This window comes from Pygocentrus nattereri, chromosome 24, assembly GCF_015220715.1.
Source record: "Pygocentrus nattereri isolate fPygNat1 chromosome 24, fPygNat1.pri, whole genome shotgun sequence".
NCBI lineage: Eukaryota > Metazoa > Chordata > Actinopteri > Characiformes > Serrasalmidae > Pygocentrus > Pygocentrus nattereri.
In genome coordinates, this window is record NC_051234.1 from 12,908,659 (window position 1) to 12,936,508 (window position 27,850).

The 27,850-nt window shown below is 38.9% G+C and overlaps 2 protein-coding genes across 7 annotated transcripts in view; one reads left to right on the plus strand and one right to left on the minus strand.

Moving 5' to 3' along the window:
• Positions 1-7,796, plus strand: part of LOC108431062 — a 63,952-nt gene extending 56,156 nt beyond the window's left edge. For both annotated transcript variants that reach the window (XM_017703958.2, XM_017703959.2), the window contains exons 6-9: positions 2,869-3,001; positions 3,231-3,364; positions 4,227-4,435; positions 4,798-7,796. In XM_017703958.2, coding sequence (XP_017559447.2) covers positions 2,869-3,001; positions 3,231-3,364; positions 4,227-4,435; positions 4,798-5,842 — 1,521 coding nt within the window. In that variant the 3' untranslated portion in view covers positions 5,843-7,796. The remainder of the gene's footprint in view (positions 1-2,868; positions 3,002-3,230; positions 3,365-4,226; positions 4,436-4,797) is intronic.
• Positions 1,334-27,800, minus strand: pigm (phosphatidylinositol glycan anchor biosynthesis, class M). 5 transcript variants are annotated; one of them, XM_017703965.2, is made up of 7 exons: positions 27,683-27,800; positions 27,424-27,470; positions 23,893-23,939; positions 16,822-17,348; positions 16,436-16,694; positions 15,803-15,904; positions 12,796-12,979 (listed from the first exon to the last, which is right to left on the minus strand). In XM_017703965.2, the coding sequence occupies exons 3-7, from the start codon at positions 23,914-23,916 to the stop codon at positions 12,812-12,814; spliced, it is 1,080 nt and encodes a 359-aa protein (XP_017559454.1). In that variant the 5' UTR covers positions 23,917-23,939; positions 27,424-27,470; positions 27,683-27,800; the 3' UTR covers positions 12,796-12,811. The 5 variants fall into 5 exon arrangements, with proteins under 5 accessions (XP_037390081.1, XP_017559449.1, XP_017559454.1 ...); XM_017703963.2 differs by having other exon boundaries at positions 23,893-23,955; XM_037534183.1 differs by having other exon boundaries at positions 23,893-24,022.
• Positions 27,801-27,850: the final 50 nt, after the last annotated feature.

Sequence of the window (27,850 nt, forward strand, 5' to 3'; positions counted from 1 at the left end):
AATGAATAAAGTGCTCTACATTATGAATCCAGCTCTCTCACTCCAGACAAGTAGGGAATTATTCCACCATGACACTCTGCCCGACGCCCAGGGGAAGAAGATTCACTGATACCGACATTAAAATGAAATCTGAAAGGAGCACTTAAGTGCATCGCAGGTTTTTCGTGCTCACTGTTGCTGAATGCTTCCACTTTGAGGCTGATGAAACTTTGCTGTTTATATCAGCAATGGAAGGAGATGGAGGGAGATGGATATATGTGTGAATGTTATTACAAAGTAAGAATCTGTTTTAAAATTGAAAGCTCTCTGAGTTTTAGGCCAGACTAGGCTTAGCCTTTATTTCAGAGAATATGTAGTGCAGGATACATTCCGATAGACATACATTTCTATGGATTTTTTTCAGAATGGAAATAGCTGCACAAAAGTGGTAGGATTTCAGGATTTCACTAAACATTTGTCCATCTCATTTTTGCTGGTTACATGTGTGTGTCTCTGCAAAGTCTTACACAACCAAAACAACAAGACACATTACACACACACATACACGGTCATCGGTCATCGGGCGGAAGGCAGGATACATCCTGGACAGGTCGCCAGTCCATCGCAGGGCAGACAGACAGACATACACAATCACACCTAGGGGCAATGTAGCATGTGCAATTGGCCTAACTGCATGTCCTTGGACTGTGGGAGGAAACTGGAGAAACCCACGCAGACACGGGGAGAACATGCAAACTCCACACAGAGAGGAACCTGGCCGCCCGCCGGGGGAGTCGAACCCAGGCCCTCTTTGCTGTGAGGCGACAGCGCCACTGTGCCGCCCCAGACACATTACAATAAAACCAAAATTACTGGGGTCAGGCTTGACATAACAGTGCCGCAGTTAGTTTTAAAGAATGTCGCCACAAGAAGGCATCACAACAACATAATGCCTTTTTGCCCCATCTGTGACCCAGCAGTGATGCTTTGAAGAACAATGACTGTGGGGTCATAGAATTGTCCTAGAGAAGAGAGGTTCCCAAAACAGTAAATGTGGAGAAATTACTTTCATGAGACAAATGTTTAACAGCTTAAAATCTAAAATCGGGACAAAGAGTGTTTATTTACTTTTCTGTCATTTCTGTCAACAAAAGCTGTTGCTTTTGAGACAGGATTAAACTTTTCTATCATTCTTCTGTTTTTCTGGTTTCTTCATTGATATTTTTGTCAGTACTACTGCTGTAGGGTCCTGTAACACTGACTCAACAACAGCAATAAATCTCCAGGAATCTCAACTGTGTCGGGAGTGGAAGTAAACAGAGTAAAGTCAGACAGAGACACTGAAGAAGCCAAAGATATTGAAATCATTTACTAAAATAATGGATTTACGTGTAATATTGTATATACACATCACAGTAATGACATATTTTCACTGGCCACATTATTAGGCACACCTACGTTTATTATTCGCATAATAATTTATTAGCCTTTCTTTACCCCATTTAACAATGGTCAGGAAGCCAACAGGACCATCACTGAGCAGGTATTATCATTCTCGGTACTGACATGGTATTTGCATGTTAGTGGGTGTTGTGTCGATATTAGTCACCGTAATCAGACACCTTCCACATTTATTCACCTTTTAGATGTAAAGTTACAGGCTATAGTACATCCATTGCTGCATAGTTTGCTTTTGTCATCTTCTTGTCCTTTATCAGGGGTCAGCATCTGGTCAGAGAAAGCTGTTGACTGGATATTTTTGGTTGGCTGGCTGTTCACAGCCCAGCAGTGACACTGATTTATTTAAAAACTCCAGCAGCACTCTGTCAAGAGCGCACACACACTAACCTGCCCTGTGGGGGGGACTGACCATTGGTGAACAGGTTGAAGAAAAGACTAATATATTAGGCAGAGATACAGATATCGAACTACAAAGTGCATATACTGTATCCTCATACATAATGGACAGTGAGCATAGATACAAGGGTCGTGTACCTAATAAAGGAGCCAGTGAATACTATCATATCTATTATATAAGCCAGTATCTATCACATAAGATAGGCATTCTGTGACCAAAGTAAAAACCAAAACTTAACTTTTCCAATGTAAAGCCAGCGGTCAGCATGAGAGTTATCATGGGTCAGATGTCATTGAGGTATTGCATCATACTACCTTCCCCTTTCCTCTCTCTGATTCACGGAAGTGGTAGAGAGGTTAAGCGACAGGGGCACCAAAGAAAAAGCCCTCATTAACACAGCCACCACCTCTCTTTCAAACCTTTTGCCCATTTATTAGGTATACCTACCAGAAACCTAGTCATTGGTTATTTTATCAGGTACATCTACCATTAGGACGATTACAGACCGCAGACAGTCTACTACTGTGCACAATGTGTCAGCCATCCAGACCACCACAGGACATGATTTTATTTGGGTGGTGCTTAGCACAGCAATGACGTCATATAGGTAGTGGCAATAACTGCATACCTACAAAGTGAGCCTATATGGTAAGTGGACCCGATAAAATTAGTGTCTTTATTAACATCTTGGAGATCTACTCAATCAAAAAACCATATGAGGGGTGATTTTTCACTCGCAAGTCAGGTTTGCCTTGGGCCTGTTTTCTAATGAGCGAATTTCTCCATAGTTTCATGTGAAGAGCTCTAGGACTGGGTAAATGTGCCCTTGAATGAAAGATTGGATGATGAGAATGATGTGCAAGTGTGCCAGGGTGAAATGTGTGATATGTTAACATTATAAGGTTCATGGGCTGGATAAAAAATATACCAGGCCAGGCAACACCTCTGGTACCTAATATAGTGGTCTCCCTCTCCATCTTATTGTACGTCCTTGCCTCACTCTCTCACTCTCTCACTCCCTCTTTTTGTAGACTGATGTGATGCACCAGAACATCTTTGAATACATCCATGTAGATGACAGGCAGGAGTTTAGGCGACAGCTCCACTGGGCCATGAACCCTTCACAGCAGATGGCCTCTAATCAACACCTGGCCACAGGAACTGGTAGGTTATGATTTACACATCATTAAACATCATAAATACTTGGGATACATAAACACTAATTAGTTAACCAAAGTAGAAGGATTGTGTCAGTATTGTCTGTGCACTATACATGCTTCATATACTATATTAGTATTTCTCTTTACAGTAGTTGTTTTTTCTTCCTGCTTGGCCCTGCAACAACAGATGACCTTCAGCAATGACTTGTATCTGTCAAATGTTTGACTCATAGGTGAGGATTTCGTGGTCAGCAGCTTATTCCACTCTCAAGAAACAGGTGGCGTTCCTCCAGAGTTTTCCTCCTTCCTTAATCGTTGCTTCATCTCGAGAGTGCGTTGCCTCCTGGACAGCACCTCAGGATTCCTGGCAAGTGATGGCCTGCTTAACCCAGAGACATGTTACTTTAGATTAGTTACAGAAGTGGAAACAACCAATATAATTAAGACTGAAAAGGACAATATTAGAAAAATGTCTTTATAGAGAATATATACAATCTATTACAGTAAACCTCTAGTAAAACTCCACAATATCTCAAGATTTCTATATTAATATGTTTGTTTACCCAAGACCTGGATGAATGAGGAACAGTGACTAGACCTGTTTGAACCTCCAAAATGCTGCATACACTGACTTGTTTATTAAAAAGCAGCACTGTTGGCTCCTGAGCCCATTTTCACATCGTACATATCGAGAATGACTCAGTTTCATTGCACATTCCAAAGAGATATTTTTTTCTATAAATACAGTCAAGCTACTGAGATAAAACACTAGAGAATCTTATATAGACTCGATATGGGAATCCATCTCTGTACAGTTCAATCTGGTTTAGATGCAGTTGGAGGGCTGAAGGAAAGAAGAACCACAGGCAATTTATTCAATGTAGAGGCCTCAGAGTGCGGTTTGGAACCATTAGGAATCATTTGACCAGTAAAGGTGCTCTTCCTCCACTTAGTGTTATTTGCTGTGATTAGAACTGCTCTTGGCTCATAAAGAGGAAAGTATGAATCAGCTAATATGATTGAAGTATGTTTGCTGAAAACCACCAGGGTGGGACTGGTTGAATATGTTTTGCTGATAGTGTTCTTATTTTTTGGAGAATAGGTCATATTAGGTTGGTTAAGTAGGTCAAATATTGAATTCAGTGCTCTAGACACATCAAAAAATAGGATATATTTAAGAGGACAATGGATAATTAAGCTGATTCTTCATTTGTTTCTTTCCTTTGAAGACAATGCAGTTCCAGGGGCGTCTGAAATTCTTGCATGGCCAAAAAAAGAAGACGGCATCAGGCACCCCTTTGCCACCACAGCTGGCTCTGTTCTGTGTGGCCATGCCTCTGCTTTTACCCTCAATCACAGAGATGAAGATGAAGAGCATGATGATGAGGAGCAAGCACAAAACCACAGACATGAACATGATCACAGCATTAGATCATAGGTATGAATCGCCATCTTACATTGAGTTCAGTTTAACTGCTGTTCAAACCAAGAGCAAATTTACCTGTCTTCCGTGTACCTCCAAATTAATCAATCAAAACATTTGGTTTTGCAATAAAGTTATTAGGCTGATTTACATAACAATTAATAGAAGCTTATTCTACACCACTTAGCACTGTACAATGTGTATAACTAAACCTTTGTTGTACATTTCTGGCCCTTGGAAAGTCACTGTTTTTGCTCTGATGATTCCTAAAATAATGTAAATCTACAGGCATCAATTTTTTGTCTGACCAAGAAAGCTGTATATTCTTTTATGTAAAAATATTTTCATTCTCCTTTTGTGTTTGCCTGCCATGACAGAGAAGAGCACATAAGACGACAGTCAGCAATGAATGAAGGTGGAGACCCACTTTTCATTAATTGCCCCACTCCTGCCACACGCCACCATACCCCATGGGCACCTCTTTCTAAAGACAGCTTCAAGTACAAGATGGAGGACTACTACAGCCAGGAGGAGCCTCTAAACTATTGCAAGTCCGCTGTTGGTGGCCAGAAAATCCGTCACATGGACACCATGTGGCCCCTGAGAGCCTCTTGTGGGTCTGTTCGCACAAATCATGGTGTAAACATGTTGCCAAGTGGTAAGCCAGGCAAGTACAGTCACTATGGGAAGCCCTACAGAATGTCTCCAGGTTATCACAACAACAGGGCAGAACATTATGTTCCAAAGCTCTATGGCGGTCTACAACAACTAGGAGAAGGGGATGGTTGTTATGTAGAGAGCATCAAGAGCGAAAATGGCTGTTATGAAGTCCAAGGTCAGGGCTATGATGAACGTGTAATTGGTGAGTTTCCAATTAAGGTCGAGCAAGACTCGGACTCTGAAAATGGATGTGATGTTTATGGCAGGACGTGGACAGTCAGAGAGAGTTATCCAAACTCTTATGATGGCCTACAAATGAAAGCAGAAGGTAGCTACTATGAACAGTACTCGCCCTGCCAGAGGGGCAAAGGGAGTAATGGCCAGGCATACAGCGGCCACTATCAAAATGTCTGTGGAATAAATGTACGGCTACCAAAATGTGGGTTTAATAAAGATCTAGAACCTCTCAGCCCCCAAAAACTGGGACACCCAGACCCACTCTGCAGCAGCCAAAGCACTAACTGCATGGACAGTTATGGTGGTGGGCCTGTAGAGCACAAGGGCTACATACAGCAGGATTACAAGCTTGGATATGAGTTCAAAGGGCAGGATCTACTTCATTCCATCAAGCGTGAGCCCATGGATTCTCCACCCTGGCATGATGGTGAACATGAGCAGATGGGCGTACAGAGGAATATTATGCCAAATTGCATAATGAATGGTGGGCAGCCCAAAACTAATCCATATATCTATATGCAATAATGCATAACTATTCAGATCACATCCCTCAAGGTCTGGGTACTACAGATTTACCACCTGCCCTTTAGCTAGGAATCAGGTGTGTTGCACAACTAGGTTAACTGACTTTCCATACTCTGCCAACAAATGTTCAAACATTTAAATTTTAAATCATATTTGAATCATATTTATTTTGTATGCATATGAAAGTGGAGACATGCCAATGGCGACATGTATAAATAAAAATGTACGTAATAAAACGTGGGAATGAGATTCTAATGCATGGCGACGACTTAGTAAAACTGGGAATTAGATGATTAAGTTGTGGCCATGACTTAATCTTCTTGTTCCCATGACTTACTAAGTCATGGCCACACATTATTTTTATTTTACAGGATGTCACCAGCGGGGCTACGTATGGTTGGGGATAGATTGGGTGTAGAAAAAAAATAAAAGACACTGGTGGTCATTTGTAGCTTCCAAAGATTTGATTAGCTAAGTGATTAGCTAATGTAACATTTTTACCTTGAAAACTCAACCTTATGTAGTGACTCTAACAAAGAGTGCCACAGTTTCTCATCAGATTGAAGGGACCCAGCTAAGCATCTGTGGGCAGAGCATGCATAGGTCAGTTAACTACTAGCAATTACTTAATTAAGGAATTGAGGTCTAGATCCGAATACCTCAGCAATAGTAGAACACCTACTGGATGCTTGTCTGTTGAAGTGAAAGCCACCTCTTTTGTCATCAACTAACGACATACTTGAACCAAAGGTTTACCACAACAGCATTTTTAACTATGACTGGTTTGCAAACACTTGTAAGGAAGAATGAAGATTTTTTCCATTGACCCAAACTGTATTTGCATCAAAATCAATATTTTCGGTAGCCCGGCTAAAACAGACAAGCATACAGAACTAAGCCATTTATACGCACACATTCTTTACATTTCAGGACATGGCTCAGGGGCAGGGATATTTTGTCATATTGTAGTAAAGAGTGAGCTTCAAGCTTTCTTTTAATGAAAATGACTTTTTTTCCACATATTTTTATTGTATGCACTTTTGATAGAATGATATCCTACTATTTTTCTGGCTCTCACATTATGTCTGTGTTAGTATTTGTACTAGTTTTTTTTACATCTGACTGCTTTGGTTCTTGAAACATGACAAACACTGTGATGTGGAAAAATGTCTTGCAAATATCAAGTTTTACACTAATGTTACTGGTAGGGTGAGTAAGTACGTTCGTGTGTTGCATGCTCGCTTTTAAATAGTATTTCAGGCAAAAACTGTTCGGATAAGTTTTAAAGGTACTAAAAAAACTTTTTTTAAACTGCTATTTAATTTCCAGATGGAAACTTTGGAGAAAGGTGCCCTTAGCACAATGTATATAAGCTACCCAAAGGCTAAACCGAGAGTGAGGGTTATTGATAATGCTATTCCCTGCCATTACTGTTATTTTTATATATAATACTGCACATTAAGAGTCCCAACTAACCCTACATGGTTATCATAGTGATTAGATACACCCTCTCTCAAACACCCACCCACCCACATACAACTTCACATATTGTGTTTGCTGCAATCATTAAATAATTCATTTTTAAAGTTGCACTACTCAAGACTAGTAAAATTCTTCATTCAGTGTCCAATTAATATGCACAATTGTAAATTTGGTCTCCCTTTCTGCTTTTCTTATTTTTGCAGTTTTTATATTGTACAGCTCATTTGATATCCAAATATTTGTATTTATTATCTTACCAAAACTATTTAGGGCCTTGCACTGTTCCAGGAAGTTTTCAAAAAGGCGTGTTACCCCTTGCTATCTGTTTAGAAGAATATTACCTGAAGTGACACGTCACGTCCTTGGGATACTGTAGCTGCAAAGCAGCGACTCTTAAACTGCATGTTCTCACTCTTTTTCTATCTCCAATTTGTCAAAATTTAAATGATGCAATAAAATTATTGTACACAAATGAGTCATGTCATTTTGCTTATTTCCCCCTTGTAGTCTCCTAACATTATACTCTAACAGTGTCGCGTATCTTGCATTTTGTAATACTAATGCCTATTCCAAATCCCCAGACACCATACTTGTGTACTCTGCTCACTTAAACTTCAGGTTGCTTCCTGCAATGTTTATTGAAGTGCCCAATGTCATTATTCAAACATCACTGCAAATGTCTGCAAATGCATAAAAAGTGCTAATGAGAGGGAACTTCAAACACTTAAAACTGAATTAATACAAACAATTGATCAACCAGCATCTGAAAATAAATACACAATGAAGGCACATGAATTGTGTATTACTTACACTGGAAGACCTTCTGCATTCCAAATTGCTCTGGAAGTTCACAAAAAGGCCACACAGTCTCTCAGTATGAACGAGATAAATCACAGATTTAGACAGATCTATGACCTTGTGGATTTCTTCAGTAGCACATGTCCAGGTAAGGCCAAAGATTTACACATAATTCTAATAATTAAAATTCACACACAGAGCTCTTGCCACATAGGCCTACAGCCAGTATAATGATAAATGTAAGATTATTGTATTAAGACAATGTACTCAAAGTTTCATGTCATATATTGTAGGAAATGTAGCATCTTGTACTGAAGCTTTTGTTTGTTTTCCACCCTTCTTTAAACAAGCCTGTGTGTGTGTGCATGTCTGATGGATTTCATGACTTTGAATACTGCAACTGCAGAGTTTAGTACTGCATCCAAAACACTAAAGAGATTAAGTGCGGTTCAGCAGGTGTGTGTGACTGGAAAACAAGTGATAGGCCAGGTTTTAGAGGAAAGCATGGTTCTCTGAGCCAGGGGAGCTGTGCCACTTATACTGCAACAGCAGGCTAGCAGGTAAAAGCCCTGCATGCTCAGTGGAAGGGGGGCTAAATGATCCTTTCCTCAGGCACATTTTGACCTTCATATCAACTCCCAGAACCTTTAAATACCACTCAAAAACCCTGAAGGAGCTGTACTGCTGGCCTCCCCACTGTTAACTGTTCTAATGGTCACATCTCTACTAAATTCTAGAGATCACATAGTCTGTGTGTGTCACACATTTATTCCTTTGTAGCTCCCTTATACAACCCCAATTCCAATGAAGTTGGGACATTGTGTAAAACAAATAAAAACAGTATATGATGATTTGTAAATCTTTTTCAACCTATATTCAACTGAATATACTACAAAGACAAGATATTTATTGTTCAAACGGATAAACTTTATTGTTTTTTGCAAATATTCACTCATTTTCAATTTGATGCCTGCACCATGTTCCAAAGAAGTTGGGACAGGGGCAACAGAAGACTGGGAAAGTTGAGGAATGCTCAAAAAACACCTGTTTGGAACATTCCAAAGGTGAACAGGTTAATTGGAAACAGCTGAGTGTCATGATTGGGTATAAAGGTAGCATCCCTGAAAGGCTCAGTCGTTCATAAGCAAGGATGGGGCGCAGCAACTGTGTGAGCAAGTAGTGAATTTAGGGATTTCATCATCTACAGTCCATAATATCATCAAAAGATCCAAAGAATCTGGAGAAATCTCTGCAAGTAAGCGGCAAGACAGAAAACCAACATTGAATACCTGTGACCTTTGATCCCTCAGGCGGCACTGCATTAAAAACCAACATCATTCTGTGACGGATATTACCACATGGGCTCAGGAACACTTCAGAAAACCATTGTCAGTGAACACAGTTCATCGCGCCATCTACAAGTGCAAGTTAAAACTCTGCCATGCAAAGTGAAAGCCAGATATTAACAACACCCGTCGGCTTCTCTGGGCTCGTCTGAGATGGACTGACGCAAAGTGGAAAAGTGTCCTGTGGTCTGATGAGTCCACATTTCTGTTTTTGGAAATCATGGATGTTGTGTCCTCCGTGCCAAAGAGGAAAAGGGCTGGCCGGATTGTTATCAGCGCAAAGTTCGAAAGCCAGTATCTCTGATGGTATGGGGGGTGTGTTAGTGCCCATGGCATGGGTAACTTGCACATCTGTGAAGGCACCATTAATGCTGAAAGGTACATACAGGTTTTGGAGCAACATATGCTGCCATCCAAGCAACGTCTTTTTCAGGGATGTCCTGCTTATTTCAGCAAGACAATGCCAAGCCACATTCTGCATGTGTTACAACAGCGCGGCTTCGTAGTAAAAGAGTGCAGGTACTAGACTGGCCTGCCAGCAGTTCCCATTGAAAATGTGTGGCACATTATGAAGCGCAAAATAAGACAACAGAGACCCCGGACTGTTGAGCAACTGAAGTTGTACATCAAGCAAGAATAGGAAAGTGAGCACACTCGCCCGGAGAGGTGGGCAGTCCTATCCATGCGCCCGAGGAGCAATTGGGGGTTAGGTGTCTTGCTCAAGGACACCTCTGTCATGGACTGTCGGCACTACGGATCGAACTGGCAACCTTCCAGTCAAAGGGCCAGTTCCCTAACCTCCAAACATGTACCTGTCCCAACTTCTTTGGAATGTGTTGCAGGCATCAAATTCAAAATGAGTGAATATTTGCAAAAAACAATAAAGTTCACCCGTTTGAACATTAAATATCTTGTCTTCGTAGTGTATTCAATTGAATATAGGTTGAAAAGGATTTGCAAATCATCGTATTCTGTTTTTATTTATGTTTTACACAACGTCCCAACTTCATTTGAATTGGGGTTGTAGGACTAACAAAGTTTTTAAAGTTTCTAACTTAGTTTGTTGGTATGCCTGTAAGTGTACAGCTAGAGACTATAAGTCATCTTTTTGTAAAAGACTGACTAACAGACTAATAGAAAAGAAATGGAGAAATTAACTGACTTGGATTTCTTTATGATGGTGGTGATATAAGCCAGGGGTTGCAAAACCTATTGTAAATAAAATGGCTTTATTTGCTATCCAAAAAAAAAAAAACACTGAACCTATATGTATCATCTGATTTTCTGATCTGATTCATATGCACTGCTAAAAATGTCAAAATACTGGTCAAAATCTGAAAGATTATGCATTCTTTGGGCACAATTTTTCTATACAACTCCCTGATGGGCTCACTGATGGACTTTTTAAAAATATTTTAAACCAAAATCTTACATCTAAAAATCTTAAAACAACGTCCCAGTTATCAGGCAAAGTATTCGTAAACATTTCCTGCGTTTTTTCTATGTGAGGGACACAGTTGAGGCTCACTTTTTCACCATTTTTATCAGCAAAAACACCTAACAACGCCAAATGTAGAGAGTGAACTGTTATATTTACTTAAAGAGAAGTGCCTAAAAGATTGCAGTTCCTACTGAAATGCTGGATGTATTAAGAAGTGGAAAATCCTACAATACATTGTAAAGTGTACTTTGTAATTCATTTTGTCTCTGTATTAGTCACTTTACTACCATTAGGTGGCAAGTTTATGTTAAAAGACAGGATACAGGATATTCCTTACTGGCAGTGTCTTTTTAGACGTACTAGTTCTATTGTACATATCAGGCTCCAGTCCTCGCAGGCCAAATCACTGCAGACTTCAGCTCGCTGCCTCATTACACACATCTGATTCAGCACATCAGCTAATTAGCAAGGCCCTCATGAACTGAATAAAGAACGTTGGATGAGGGTAAATGCTGTTCTCCACAGCGCTTTGGCGTAAAAGGTCCCCAGTTTGGCTTTCCCGTTCTATTGGAATCTCAGTACTTAAGTCCTTTTTTTCCCCTCACTTGATACTTTTAAAAACGTATTTACTCTTACTCTAGCTGTTTTCGCAGTATTGGAGTATTTCACTTCATTATTTCATTACGAAGTTCCAATACTTTTCCTTGACACTATTTTTAGGCTTTACCCACCTCTGAGCAATAAACTATGCTTGATTTAATGTAGGCTTTCAATAAGGCCATGGCAATTTATTTGAACAGTTGTATGCATGTTTTCATAGAGACAAGCTAGCTCTGATAAGTTGCAGCTAAAAGTTTTTTATTTCTATCTTATTATTTTAATTATCTTATTGTCTGAATTTCAGTGCTCAAATGTATTTGCAATTTCATGAAAAATTGTTTCCTAATAAATGAAATTATGAGATCAGAGTTACATCCCAAACACATGGTCACACAAACACATTAGCATCTACTACTGTACCTACTATTTATAGAGGAAAAATCATATTGTAACTTTATAATCCAAGCTGAAAAGAAGCAGTCTCTATTACTGTTTGTTTTCCTTCATTTTGAGGGATGCTTGCCCTCAATTTGACACGGGCGTCTGAGGATAGGTCCTACATCAGCCTCATTAACTGCTATTGATCGCCATCTGCTGCCATGGTACAGGAACTGCAGCTCAGGGAATATCCTGCATTGGTGTCTTTTGACCTAAACTTCTATGCCACCTAATGGTAGTGAGTAGAGAAGCAACTAATTTACAAAATACACTAACAGTCCAGTATAGATCTGAAAATCACACACACACACACCAAATCGATATCATTAGTAACCTACAAGAAGAACCCTCCAAATAATACATTTCTATCATTGTTTTTAAACAAATTTTTTTATATGAAAAGCCTTTACAGTCTGGAAGCTCAGCAACGAGCCATTTTTGAATGACAATTTGAATACTGTATTATTATACTGTATTATTATTAGCTGGCAAAAGTCATCAGTGTCGTTGCCCGACTCAGAAGTAGAATATGCCATTTTGCAAAGTTTGTTCGAAGATGGTGTTGTATTTGTATCACCAAGATCCATCTGTATCACTCTCCTTTAATGTAACTAAATGTTATTGAATGTGATTACTTGGATCATGAGAAGTAAATGCAATTGATGCCCAACACTGAACTTTGGAGGTGTGCATGTTACCTGCAAAAGCTCTGGCACCTCATTGTAGCTGCCTGGTTTTATGCTGCATCATTTGTTGGGCTTTTGATTGGGTATTTATTTTTATTAATAATACATTTTAATGCTTCATAATCTGAGACAGACAGACAGACACACACACACAACGACAGCTCCATTACATAAAAGTTTATTCAGTTTTTTTTCTTTGCTGGACTGTCTCTGGTATGTAGTGGGAGATGATCTGGACCATTATAAACGAGTTGTTGAAGAGAAACAGCAGGCCAGCCAACCAAATGTACACAAATGTGTTGTGTCCTTCAAACTCCAAGTAATAAGCTGGCATCAGCCACAAACCCTATTAAGGCAAATAAACCAAAAATAAAACCAATGCAAATTTCACCCCATGCCAGAGTAAACACACAAAAAGCGTTCAACGGACATTTCCACATCCACTGTAAAGGACGATTTAGCCAATTTTTCAAAAATTCACAAAAAAGTTTCAATAGTGTATTGAAATTGACAAGAACCATGTTGTTTAATGGGTTCTTTGTGGATTTATAATTGCAATGAACCAATCCATAATTTAAGCTCATAAATGATTAAATATTGATTTTATAGTTAAAACAACATAAATGCCTATTTATTAAAAAGCTTGGCCCACACAGTAACAATTGGAACCAAAATATTATGATTTTATAGTTGAATGGCATAACAGCCAATTTATTAGAAAGTACAACCCCAATTCCAGTGAAGTTGGGATTTTGTGTAAAACCTAAGTAAAAACAGAATACGATGACTTGCAAATCCTTTTCAACCTATATTCAACTGAATACACTACAAAGACAAGATATTTAATGTTCAAATGGATAAACTTTATTGTTTTTTGCAAATATTCACTCATTTTGAATTTTATGCCTGCAACATGTTCCAAAGAAGTTGGGACAGGGGCAACAGAAGACTGGGAAAGCTGAGGAATGCTCAAAAAACACCTGTTTGGAACTTTCCACAGGTGAACAGGTTAATTGGAAACAGGTGAGTGTCATGATTGGGTATAAAGCGAGCATCCCTGAAAGGCTCAGTTGTTCACAAGCAAGGATGGGGCGAGGTTCACCACTTTGTGAACAACTGCGAGAGCAAATAGTCCAACAGTTTAAGAACAACGTTTCTCATTTGCAAGGAATTTAGGGATTTCATCATCTACAGTCCATAATATCATCAAAAGATTCAGAGAATCTGGAGAAATCTCTGCAAGTAAGCGGCAAGGCAGAAAACCAACATTGAATGCCCGTGACCTTCGATCCCTCAGGCGGCACTGCATTAAAAACTCACATCATTCTGTAACGGATATTACCACATGGGCTCAGGAACACTTCAGAAAACCACTGTCAGTGAACACAGTTCATCGCTCCATCTACAAGTGCAAGTTAAAACTCTGCCATGCAAAGCAAAAGCCATATATCAACAACACCCAGAAACAGCATCGGCTTCTCTGAGCCTGAGCTCATCTGAGATGGACTGACGCAAAGTGGAAAAGTGTCCTGTGGTCTGACGCGTCCACATTTCAAACTGTTTTTGGAAATCATGGACATCGTGTCCTCCGGGCCAAAGAGGAAAAGGACGGTCCTATTTGTTATCAGCGCAAAGTTCAAAAGCCAGCATCTCTGATGGTATGGGGGTGTGTTAGTGCCCATGGCATGGATAACTTGCACATCTGTGAAGACACCATTAATGCTGAAAGGTACATACAAGATTTGGAGCAACATATACAACGAGCAACGTCTTTTTCAGGGACGGCCTGCTTATTTCAGCAAGACAATGCCAAGCCACATTCTGCATGTGTTACAACAGCGTGGCTTCGTAGTAAAAGAGTGCAGGTATTAGACTGGACTGCAGGCATTGAAAATGTGTGGTGCATTATGAAGCGCAAAATATGACAACAGAGACCCCGGACTGCTGAACAACTGAAGTTGGAAAATGGGAAGTAATGGGAAAGAATTCCACCTACATTAGTGTCTTCAGTTCCAAAATGCTTATTGAGTGTTGTTAAAAGGAAGATGAAGTAATACAGTGGTAAACATGCCCCTGTCCCAACTTCTTTGGAATGTGTTGCAGGCATCAAATTCAAAATGAGTGAATATTTGCAAAAAACAATAAAGTTTATCAATTTGAACATTAAACATCTTGTCTTTGTAGTGTATTCAATTGAATATAGGTTGAAAAGGATTTGTAAATCATTGTATTCTGTTTTTATTTATGTTTTACACAACATCCCAACTTCATTGGAATTGGGGTTGTAGTACATATCCATTTTTTGAAATCCAGTTTCCTCCTCCCTCAACTAGTTAGCTATATAGCGGAAACAGCAGACCTACTCTTGCTGCCCGGTAACAAGTGATAAGAGGATATGAACCATTACTGGGGTGAATGCTATTACAGTGAACACACAGAGACAATGACATTTGCTTGAAATATTCAAAACTATGAAGCAGAAGCAGCATAAAGGTGATGCAGGTCATTTGATGAGAGGATAATCCATTCTGTCAGCTTCACCTTCAGTAATATCATTAGTTTCCAGCTATGCGTTACCAGACAAATAACATTAGCTGGCGTTAATATTAACGTTAGCTGTTGCCATACAGAACTTGATTTTGTCACCCAATGGCAAGCCAGCTCCTATAGCTAGAGTTAGCTACCTAACACTCATGGCAATCATTATTTATTAATAACAATTATTTATTTATGAGTATAATACTTATTAGTTATTGATAATGATTTTTTATTTATAACAGCATTCAGCTTTTTGTATGCGTGAAGTCTTCTCAAATTACAACCACACTGTTGCCGTGTTATTCTATGGAATATTACATTTAATTACAGTAAATAAAACAGCTTTCTCGCTTCCCTAATTATATGCAGAATAAATGATTTTAGAAATTGGAGTCTGTCACTGTTGCCTGATCTAAATAAACTAAAAACTATAATTCTCTACAGGTTTTCAGGAATTGTTGTTACGTCAATTCAATAAAGTGCCAGAAAAATGCTGATAACTGTAGCACCAATGAATCAGTGACAAAAAAAAAATCTAATTTCATAAACAATAGTAAAATTTGCCCACTACATTTTCAATCATTCTACAGGACACTATCGACCTAATGTAAAGTAGTAATTCACTTTATACCTGGCCAGCAAACCACAGCAGCAGAAGTCCAACCCCTTGCTTTTTTGAGAGCCTCAAACGCGGCAGGATGAGTGGCAGGAAACACAGGTACCACAGAAAATACTGTGAACACAAGACATTCCAGAAACTCAGTTCAGATAACAGCAAACTAGATATAGTGTGCAAAATTAGTCTTGGAACACTTTCTACATACAATTTATGGCTTGTTTATTTAATACTTTCAAAGCTAAAATCATCCTTTCTCCATTTGTATCCTTCAAGAAAAGTATAACAAGCAATAACAGCCAGGTTTGCTAACTGAAACTCAAAATAATGTTGGTAATTAACTTAAATAAGGTAGTAAAACTACACAAATATTAATGAGACAAACATTACAGTCTATTCATTTACGTAGGTCAGTGTGTAGTATTTTATTTTGCTTAGAAATTTGTTGCATATGCCTTTTTTGGATGATAGCCTGAAGTCTTCTAGACATGAAGTGTATGCATGACTAATGCCCAGTGTTGACCATTTCCTGTATCTTTCTATGATTTTCAAGTACATTTATCACACTTAATTTTAGAATTATCAGTACAATTTCTGTTATATACTGAGCTGACACTTTATCACTTTAGCACATGATCATGACACTACCTGTGAGGTGCAGACTTTATTGAAACTGACAAAAATAGCTGTGTTGAGAAAGCAGCAGAAGGGCAAGTCTGCATGGAAGGCCAGAGAGGTGAGGAGCACAAGGACAAGCTGGGGTAGGAAGGACACCAGGCCCAGAACCAAGCTCCATTGGCTCTCCGCTGTCAAGTAAATCATGTAGAAGTAGGGAGAGAAATTATGACGGATGTCCCGTCTTGTTAAATGATAGAGGTAGGTTTCATGAAGGGAATCCCAGCCATACCTGAAGAATTACCAGAGATAAGTAAATTAATTCATGAAACTGACCACAAGCGCCTACAGTAATTCAATGCACAATTATTTTTCCTTTGTAAAACAAACACCCAACATGTTTTCCCATTTTTACTTACAAGCAATAAAAGGCTAAAGTTAGCCAGAAAAACACAGCTCCTGCCACAGCTGCGAACAGGACCAGTTCCTTATTGAAAAGCCTTTGCAACATCCTGAAAACACCTCTCTTCTGAGCCTCCAATTTCCCATGAGTTGATATGTAGAGAGCGATAGGAAGGGCATATGTTACAGGGTAGATTTTCATATGGACAGACAGTCCGTAGAAAAATGCTGCCATAAAAAATCTCTTTAGCTCAAGACACAATAGTGTGGCCAGGACCAAAAGAGACAGGAGTGCCTCAGCGTTTCCACGTGTGGACACACCTATCGGTAAAGGGTTAAGCAGCCAGAGAGCACAGAAACGACAGGCTGCATCACTGGATAAACCTCGAAGACACAAGATGTGGTACAACAAGACCCCTGAGAGTACATCACAAGTGACAAAGAGCAGCTTCCCAAAGTGTGGGGTTGCATAGATATTGGGCAACAGCATCCATGCGAGGAGAGGAGTGTAGCGGTAGGTGGACCTGTTGTATGGAGACTCACCCTATGGAAATATAAAGAACAGTGTCATACAGTGATTTCAGTGCATCTCAATTTTTAAAGGAACACTGCAGATTCTAATATCCATCTCCCACATCTGTAGTATACAGTAGATCATCTGAGCAGGTTAGACAGATTTTCCTGTACATAGGAAAAACACAGAAAACTTGTGGGCCTGAAATGCAACTACAGAGTGATTCAAAGAGATTCATCTGATTTCAAAGCGCCACATGTTTATAGCTGTGAGGCACCTAGGAAGCAATCGCACACCAATTGAAACAGGGGGTCACAGAGTTTCTGACTGTTATTGGAAGATGGCTCCCTTCAGTCTGAGATGAGACGGCGACCCCTGAGCAGAAAGCGTTTTGCATTGTTCACTTCAATAAGACTGAATTCGTCATAACTGTGCAATGTTATTTTCACTCGGCAGTGAACCTCCAACAGCTCAGAGTGTTCGACGTGATGCTGAACATGCTCAACTGAGTATGGGATCAATTTGACTATTGCGTTGATGTTGTCCGTACAGCTGGAGGAGATCATGCTGAACTCTTGTAACATTACAAATAAACTTTATGCTCACTTAAACCGTTTACAACTTTAACCATTTACAACTGCAGTGTTCTGCAATTTTTGAGCAAAATAAATAATTTTGAAATCAGATGAATGTTTTTTGATCACCCTGTATAATAGAAGCAGTTGCTGAATTCCATCAGTAAAAGCGTTACAAGCATAGCTATGCAAAGACATTCTCATTTACCGGTCTCTTCTACTGTCACTACTGTCATAGCTCAGTTTCAAATTTATATGAAATATATAAATTTATTCTAAATGTATAAATTTATTTAAAAATATATGCATATTTATATATATGCATGTATTTCAAATGTTTACTCATAGGATTTTAATTAGCAAGTTTCAAATGAACAGTTTATTAACTGTTTTCTAAATACAGAGAAGCAAATCAAATTATTCTATGTAGCAATTCACTGTATAATACAGACACAACAGATGGAGACGCAATTTAAAAAGCTTAAATATTCCTTTAACCCATACCATAACATAACATGGTGGAAAAAAGGCATTCCTTGCTTTTAGAACGGTTAAATCCTGTAGTGTTCTGAAAATCACAGATTTCATTCACCTATAAAAGGGGAATCCCATACTGATTCTGATAAACAAGGATGCCTCTTATAAAAATGTTAAAATTTGCGATAGATCTAACCTCTTGTTCAACGCTGAAATAAAGCATGGGCCCTCAAAAGAAGAAATGGGGACAGAGACCAATGGTTTACATTCAGGCAGCTAAGGAATAAATATACTTCCTACATCAGAAAAGCTAAAGCAGAATTTTACCTTCAGTTATTGACAAACTCCTTCAAGTTCTAGAAGTGAGTTACTCAAAACAGATAGGTGCCTATTCCAACCTGTATCTTACTTAATAACCATCACGTTTCTGATCAGAAAGAGCTTTGGTAAGCATTTAATACTCACTTTGGACATCTATTTTATCAAGCAGAATTCTGGAAAGTTTCTGGAAAACAGCACATGTAATTCCACTCCATAAAGGAGGTGATGCCTCGGAACTTAATAACTTTAGACAGACCTTGAAATTGCCATGATTAGCCAAACTCTTAGAATATTTGTTGAATGACCCTCAGACATTTCTAAACTGTTTTGTCTGACAACCAGTCTAGTTTTAGAGAAAAGCATAGCACAATATCTGCTGCTAGACTCATCTTTTTACTGCCACAGATAAAAAGAAACATTGTGCAGTATTTTTCATTAAGCCTTTAATATAGTTGAATATTCCTGACTTTTAAAAAGCCTGCAAAATATTGGGTTTGAGCATAGTGCTAATAACTGGATTAGAAATTATCCCTCTAAGAGACAGCAACATGTGGCCCTGGGACAAAGTAAATTACACTTACTACTGATAACCAGCGTGGTCTCTCTGAGAAAGAGTCCCTTGGGAAAAATAACTCCTTCATTTTAGCTGGGATATACAGGCCTCCCTCTGCTTCATCTTCTGCTCTTTGATCACAATATACCACAGCTGAAATGCTGGTCCTTGGGGATTTTAATCTTAACTGGCTTTCTAATACATCCGATTACTTAAAGGAAATATGTGGAAATCTCACCCTCAAACAATTGGATCAAATCTGAAGGATCCCACCAAATCTACCCTACTAAACTTAATTCTGTCCAACAAAGTGGACAGAATTGTTGTCTCAGCAGTCTTTGACCTTGGTATTAGTGACCACTGCCCCATTGGATGCATTAGAAACAGTTACAAGAACAAAAGTGGCTGTCAGATGGTGGTTAGAATAAATTTTAAACATTTTAGTGAACAAGCTTTTCTATCTGACTTAGCAATGAGTGAAATCCACCTTACACTAGAAATTTCAGATGTTGACCTGGCACTAAACCACTTTAGCAAATCATTTCTAACAGTGGTAAACAAACATGCCCCCCACAAAAAGCAAAGAATAAGAGATAGATTACGTCCCTGGTACACTAGTGAAGTTTCCTCATTGTTTAAAGCCAGAAATAAAGCTTGGTCCACTGCTAGACGCACGAGCGAGAGAGGCCACTGGCTCACATTCAGACAACTGAGAAACAGGTGTAACTCTGCAGTTAGAAAGGCCAAATCAGATTATTATCTCAGCCTGATTACCAGCTCTACAAACACTCAGATCTTTTGGAAAACTGTAAAATCCCTTAAAAACAATTCCTCTATCCTTCCAACTAGCTTTATTGTTGATGATCAGCTGATATCTGATCAGAAGGAAATCTGTAGAGTTCTTAACACACATTTTACTGCAGCTGGGCACATTTCTGTAAATACAGACTCAAATCTGCAGTTAGGTAAAACTGACACCTCTACTGCTACAAAGAGCCATGGTCTCTGGACCCTTACTTCCTGCATCTAGCAGCCCCAGTTATTTTAGAATACATAACATATATTTTTAATCTCTGTATTTTATCATGCAGAATTCCCAGGACCTGGAAAATAGCTAATGTAACTCCCCTGCATAAAGGAGGTGAGGCAGCAGGTGTAAATAACTACAGGCCAATCTCAAAATTGCCCTGTTTAGCTAAAATTTTAGAACTTCTAATAGTCAACTTAAATCATTATTACACGAAAATTCTGTCCAGTTTAACTATCAGTCTGGCTTTAGAGAAAGACACAGCACCATTTCTGCTACCACACTGGTTCTAAATCATCTCTACATGGCCACAGGAAGGAGCATTGTGCTGCCATTTTTATTGATTTATCAAAAGTGTTTGATACGCTTTCCGGCCATTTGCCAGAATATATTACTTCAAAGATATCTGTAAATAATGGTACTTATCAGACTCAATCCTGTGGCTGGATCACATGCCAGGTACCAAGGGTTTTTACTGAACTAGTTTTATTCATATTTTTCATTTTACTAAATTTGTTTATTAGTATTTTTCTTATCTTCCTCGTTTTATTTTTGACTTGACTTTATTAACCTTTATATCTTATGTATGTTTAACTTACTTTATTGTTTTTTTAATGTATTTTTATTATTATTAATATTTCACTTTTTATACTTACCTGATCCGAGTCTTCATTTATTAAATTTACTTTTATCATTTGATATGTTCTTACACATTCCCTTACTTATCAATCCCTTACTCTGTATTAACTCGGCAACATTGTAAATGAGGGGCACCCTCAATGTCCTCTGACACTAAATAAAGGTTGGTTGATTGATTCATTGATTGACTGCGACCACCTCAGACTAGTATGTGATATCTGTATTAATGACATTGCCACCTCCATAGATTTGTGATCAACTTTTTATTGCATTTTTCATCATGTTTTACAACAAGGGTGGGGAGGAGTAAGGGGGGGGGGGTGCCACCTCCATTGTTGATTGCAAAGTACATTTGTATGATAACACCATTCTGAACTGCTCAGCCGACTATACTGGTGTGGCAGTGGAAAAACTGCCATATTCTTTTTATTGCCTTACAATGATTTACAGTCCTAAATGAGTCTTATGAAGAAAACTTATGTAGTAAACTACAATACCAAAAAAACGCATTTAAAAAAACTACAATTTCCAAAAAAAAGCTGGCATGCTGTGAAAAAAAAAAACCTAAATGCAATGATGTGCAAATCATTTAAAACAGTACAAAGACAACAAATCAAATGTTGAAACTGAGAAATGTTATTGCTTTTTGAAAAATATATGCCCATTTTGAATCTGATGTCAACAACACATTAAAAAAAAAGTTGGGATGGGGCATATTTACCACTGTGTTTCATCACCACTTCTTTTAACTATATTCTTTAAACATTTGGGAACCGAGGAGACAGTCCAGGTTCTCCATTGCTGTATTTTTAATTTCATAATGCGCCAAATGTTATCAGTGGTGACAGGTCTGGACTGCAGGCAGGCCAGTTTAGCACTTGGACTTTTTTAATACAGAGAAATGTTGCAATACATGCAGAATGCGATTTGGCATTGTCTTGCTGAAATAAGCAAGGCCTTCGCTGAAAAAGAGGTCATCTGGATGACAGCATTCGTTGACAAAACATGTATATATCGTTCAGCATTAATGGTGCTTTCACAGATGTGCACGTCATCCATGCCATGCTCACTAAGGCACTTCTGTACCATTATGAATACTGGCTTTTGAACTGTGCACTGATAACAAGCTGAGCTAAAACTAATGCAGTACCTTAGAGCCCAAAGATCACAGCCAGCAAACTGGTTTTCAGCCTTGTCTCTCGCATACAAAAAATTTCTCCAGATTCTCTGAATCTTTTAATGATATTATGTACTGTAGATAATGAAAAGCAAAACTTCTGTGCTATTTTATGTTGAGAAACATTAGTCTTGAATTGTTGCAATATTTGCTCATGCAGTTTTTCACAGAGTGGTGAACCCCTCATGGTCTTTATTTCTGAAAGCCTCCTTAAGATGCTGTTTATACTCAATGTTACTGACCTGTTGCCAATTAACCATCAGGCGTTTTTTTAAGCATTACACAACTTCACCAGCCTTTTGTTGCCCCATCCCACCATTTTAGGAACATATTATTAGCACCAAATTCTAAATGGACATATTTTCAAAAAAACAATAACATTTGTATTTTACTTTGTTTCTATTATTTTATCCCCATTGAACTCTTCAGATGTCTGGCTCCCATCACTAGCACTGTGAACAATTCTGACTACAGAACAGAGCATTTCATATCAAACCACTCTGAATGACTTTATTTACATCTTACTGATTTTATTATGGGGATTTTTAATTGATGTAACTCCCCTTTAACTGTCAGTCTATCTCTAAGAATTAGCATTCAAGCTAAAAATGACTTATCAATGTAGTGTTTTGTCATTTTGTCCACCCATGCACACTTCAAACCAAGAATAAGAATTGGCTTCATACATACATACGTACATACTACCATATACATATACACACACACATAAAATCGGACAAACCCACGTATACATGACTGCACAGCATGCCCGTCCATTACTCTACTATACAGGTAACGCTAGGTATAGCTACCCGTGCATATTTCTGTGTTTTTCCGGCTCCTATCACACCCACTTCAAGTCATGAAGAGCTTGTTAATGAGAAGGTTAGTAACTCACCTGTGTCACAAACCGTGAAGCATCTGTAAACACGTGATAGTCAATATCAGTGTATTTGACCACCATGGTTTTGTCTTGATAAACCCCATAGCCCACCAGAAATAAGCGTATGACGAGCGCGAGGCTGTTCAGCACCCGCAGATTAAACAGTTTGATTAAAGAATGGTCAGCAGTGTGTGCCATAGTGCTTTGGACGTCAGTTTAGAAAGGAATAACCAAACGAAATATCGTTGTCATCCTGCGTATGTTAAACGTTCATATAGCATTATCTAACGCGTTCGCGGTTCTGTACACCTTACACCCACAAGCCTTGAAGGAACTCATTTCTGTTGCCATGTTTGTGACGTTCCTGAAGTCTTACGTTTCAAAATAAAAGTCTGAGAACAGAACGCCGTTCGTGTGTGTTGGAGAACGGGGATGGGCCGTTTTTTGTGATCTGAATCTCTCGAAATAATAATAAAATCGTGAGAACAAGAAACATTGTTTAATCTGTCAATCAGTATTTTATTTTAATTAAGTGTAAAAATTATTTTATATTTTTTTTATTATTTAAGTATAATTATTGTATGCCTTAACAAAACAAACTCTTTCTCTCCCTGTGGATAAAACTCGAGAGCCACCCGTGTGTTTATGCAACTATTACGGCCAAACTAATATTTCAAAAAAAGTCAGGCAACATTTATGACTTTATGTTTTTAATCATAAATTAAATTATATAAATAACATTTTTAATCTCTGTATTTGAATTAAACACACCTTTGGTTCCAAGAAATCAGTTGTTTTGTGACTTAACATTTTTTTCCCCCCATTAGGTCAAGTCTGTCAAAGACCTGCACCTCACTGTGTCTTATAACAGCATATTTTCAGGGACAAATTATACGTGAACTGAATTTAGATGTATACTTACATGTAATGCCCAAGGACTCCACATCTGATCACAGTGAAGCGGCGGCTCTGTGAATGTGATATACTGACATATACAGTCAAACAAACCATTCTTCAACCAATCATCATCATTTGATTCCAAGTTTTTCATTCTGGAAGTGAACATTACACATACAACCCATGGCAAAAATTATGGAATCACCACTCTTGGAGGAAGATCTTTCAATTGTTCAATTTTGTAGAGAAAAGTTTATCACAGAGACATGCCACAAAATTTTTTTTTTCCAAAAGTTCCAACCTTCTGGCATAAAGAAAACTATGAAAAAAGAAATACATTTAATTGTTCTAGTCACAATTGTGTTTTTAGATCAAGTAGAGAAAAAAAAAAGTATGGAATCACTAAATTCTGAAGAAAATGTTATGGTATATTATGGCATCAGATTAAATATGCTAATCAGTCTTCAGTTAAAAAAAGAGTGCTCACACCTTGGAGAGCTGTTGCACACAGTGGATTGACATGAATAATGGCTCCAACACGAGAGATGTCAGTAGAAACAAAGGAGAGAATTATAAAACTTCTTCAAGAAGCTAAATCATCACGGAATGTTGCAAAAGATGTTGGTTGTTCCCAGTCAGCTGTGTCTAAAATCTGGACCAAGTACAAACAAGATGGGAAGGTTGTAAAAGGGAAGCATACAGGTAGACCAAGGAAAACATCACCACCTCAAGATAGAAAACATAAAGCAATATGTCTTGAAAACGGAAAATGCACAGCAAAACAAATGAGAAACAGGTGGGCAGAAATGGAAGTCAATGTCTGTGACAGAACTGTAAGAAATCGCCTAAAAGAAATGGGATTTGCATCCAGAAAAGCCAAACGAAAGCCATCATTTACACATAAACAGAAAAGAACAAGGTTACAGTGGGCTAAAGTAAAGCAATCATGGACTGCGGATGACTGGATGAAAGTAATCTTCAGTGATGAATTGCGAATCTGCATTGGGCAAGGTTGGAACTTTTGTTTGGTACTGGTCCAATTAAATTTATAAAGATGACTGCCTGAAGAAAACATGTAAATTTCCACAGTCATTGATGATATGAGGCTGCATGTCAGGTAAATTCACAGGGAAGATGACAGTCAATAATCTTCAATTTATCTTCAATAAATGCCAAAGTCTACATTGAAATGATAATGCATCTTGCCATAGGGCAAAGACGTTTTCAATGGCATGGCCTGCAAATAGTCCATATCTCAATCCAGTTGAAAATCTCTGAAAATGGTCAATGACAATGCAAAGCTGATCTGGCAACAGCAATAACAGACATTTGGAGACGGATTGATGAAGAACACTGTTTATCATTAGTTAAGTCCATGCCTCAGAGAATTCAAGCTGTTATAAAAGCCAGAAGTGGTGCAACAAAGTACTAATGGCGCAGTGTTTTCCTCATGATTAAGTGATTCCATATTTTTTTCCTCTACGTGATCTAAAAACACAATTGTGACCGACTAGAACAATTATATTTATTTCTTTTTTTATTGTTTTCTTTATGCCAGAAGGTTGGAATTTTGGGGAAAAAAGTTTTGTGGCATGTCTCAGTGATTAACGTTTTCTACAAAATTGAACAATTGAAAGATCTTCTTCCAAGAGTGCTGATTCCATAACTTTTGCCATGGGCTGTAGCAAGAAGCTGGCAAGCATTAAAGTAGCCCTGCTCTACTTGCCATTCTGTCCATGTAAAACTATGGATGCAAGTAAAAATATTGCATAAAGTATGCAATCTTTGTGGCTAAATGGACCATGTTTACACCTATCCATGCTTTCACTAATATTTCCATGACATTTGATGATTTTTTTAGATTTTCCATGACAAAAAAACTAGTCTATAAACTTCCAGGACGTGTGGGAACCCTGACCTGATAAAACAAGTGGAATCAGGCGTGCTGGATTGGAAAAAAAACGTAAAGCCTTTGCAGACAAGACCTATCATCCATAGTACACTGCTCAAAAAAATAAAGGGAACACTTAAACAACACAATATAACTCCAAGTAAATCAAACTTCTGTGAAATCAAACTGTCCATTTAGGAAGCAACACTGATTGACAACCAATTTCACATGATGTTGTGCAAATGGAATAGACAACAGGTGGAAATTATTGGCAAATTAGCAAGACACACTCAATAAAGGAGTGGTTCTGCAGGTGGGGACCATGGACCACTTCTCAGTACCTATGCTTTCTGGCTGATGTTTTGGTCACTTATGAATGTTGGTGGTGCTTTCAAACTCGTTGTTTCACACAGCGTAGTGTCCAGAGGCTGGAGGTGCTACCAGGAGACAGGCCAGTACACCAGGAGATGTGGAGGAGGCCGTAGGAGGGCAACAACCCAGCAGCAGGACCGCTATCTCTGCCTTTGTGCAAGGAGGAACAGGAGGAGCACTGCCAGAGCCCTGCAAAATGACCTCCAGCAGGCCACAAATGTGCATGTGTCTGCACAAACGGTTAGAAACCGACTCCATGAGGATGGTATGAGGGCCTGACATCCACAGATGGGGATTGTGCTCACAGCCCAACACCGTGCAGGATGCTTGGCATTTGCCAGAGAACACCAGGATTGGCAAATTCGCCACTGGCGCCCTGTGCTCTTCACAGATGAAAGCAGGTTCACACTGAGCACATGTGACAGACGTGACAGTCTGGAGAAGCCGTGGAGAGCGATCTGCTGCCTGCAACATCCTTCAGCATGACCGGTTTGGCAGTGGGTCAGTAATGGTGTGGGGCGGCATTACTTTGGAGGGCCACACAGCCCTCCATGTCCTCGCCAGAGGTAGCCTGACTGCCATTGGGTACCGAGATGAGATCCTCAGACCCCTTGTGAGACCATATGCTGGTGCGGTTGACCCTGGGTTCCTCCTAATGCAAGACAATGCTAGACTTCATGTGGCTGGAGTGTGTCAGCAGTTCCTGCCAGATAAAGGCATTGAAGCTATGGACTGGCCCACCCGTTCCCCAGACCTGAATCTGATTGAGCGCATCTGGGACATCATATCTCGCTCCATCCACCAATGCCACATTGCACCACAGACTGTCCAGGAGTTGGCGGATGCTTTAGTCCAGGTCTGGGAGGAGATCCCTCAGGAGACCATCCACCACCTCATCAGGAGCATGCCCAGGCGTTGTAGGGAGGTTATACAGGCACGTGGAGGCCACACACAATACTGAGCCTCATTTTGACTTCTTTTAAGGACATTACATCAAAGTTGGATCAGCCTGTAGTGTGTTTTTCTACTTTAATTTTGTGTGTGACCCCAAATCCAGGCCTCCATTGGTTAATAAGTTTGATTTCCATTGATTTTTGTGTTTTTTTTTTTTTTTTTTTTTTTTTTGGTTGTCAGCACATTCAACTTTGTACAAAAGAAAGTATTCAATGAGAATATTTCATTCATTCAGATCTAGGAGATCTTTTTTGAGCAGTGTATATAGACAGTGACTGATTTGTATGGGGCAGACCTTTTCACTGTTAATACCAAACATTTTGTGAAATGAACACTCACCAGAAGGACACTAGCATCCATTACACAGCATACATATTTGCTGTCCCCTGAAAATAATTCAGCATAGTCATCGTCACATGATCACCCAGCAAGTAAAGATGTTCTTTAACGTAAGGATGAGTATTAGCACACGAGTTAATCTTTATCTAAGAAACGAACTCATTGCGTAATAGCATTTGTTTAACTGAGTAAATGTTGTCTGTATTCAAGCTACAATCATCGAGATTCAACATGGTGTTTATGGAAAGGTGTACATTACCAATATGTGAAGAAACCAAGCTTAATTCTGCTGCATACGCCTTCATTTCCAATGCAAAGTCTGTCCCGGATTTGGGATTTTAGGACCCAGCGTGACCGGGATAGGGGAGGAGCTTGTTAATGATTGACAGCACTTTTTTTCAAGAAGCCAGAGCAGAGTGGTCGAGTG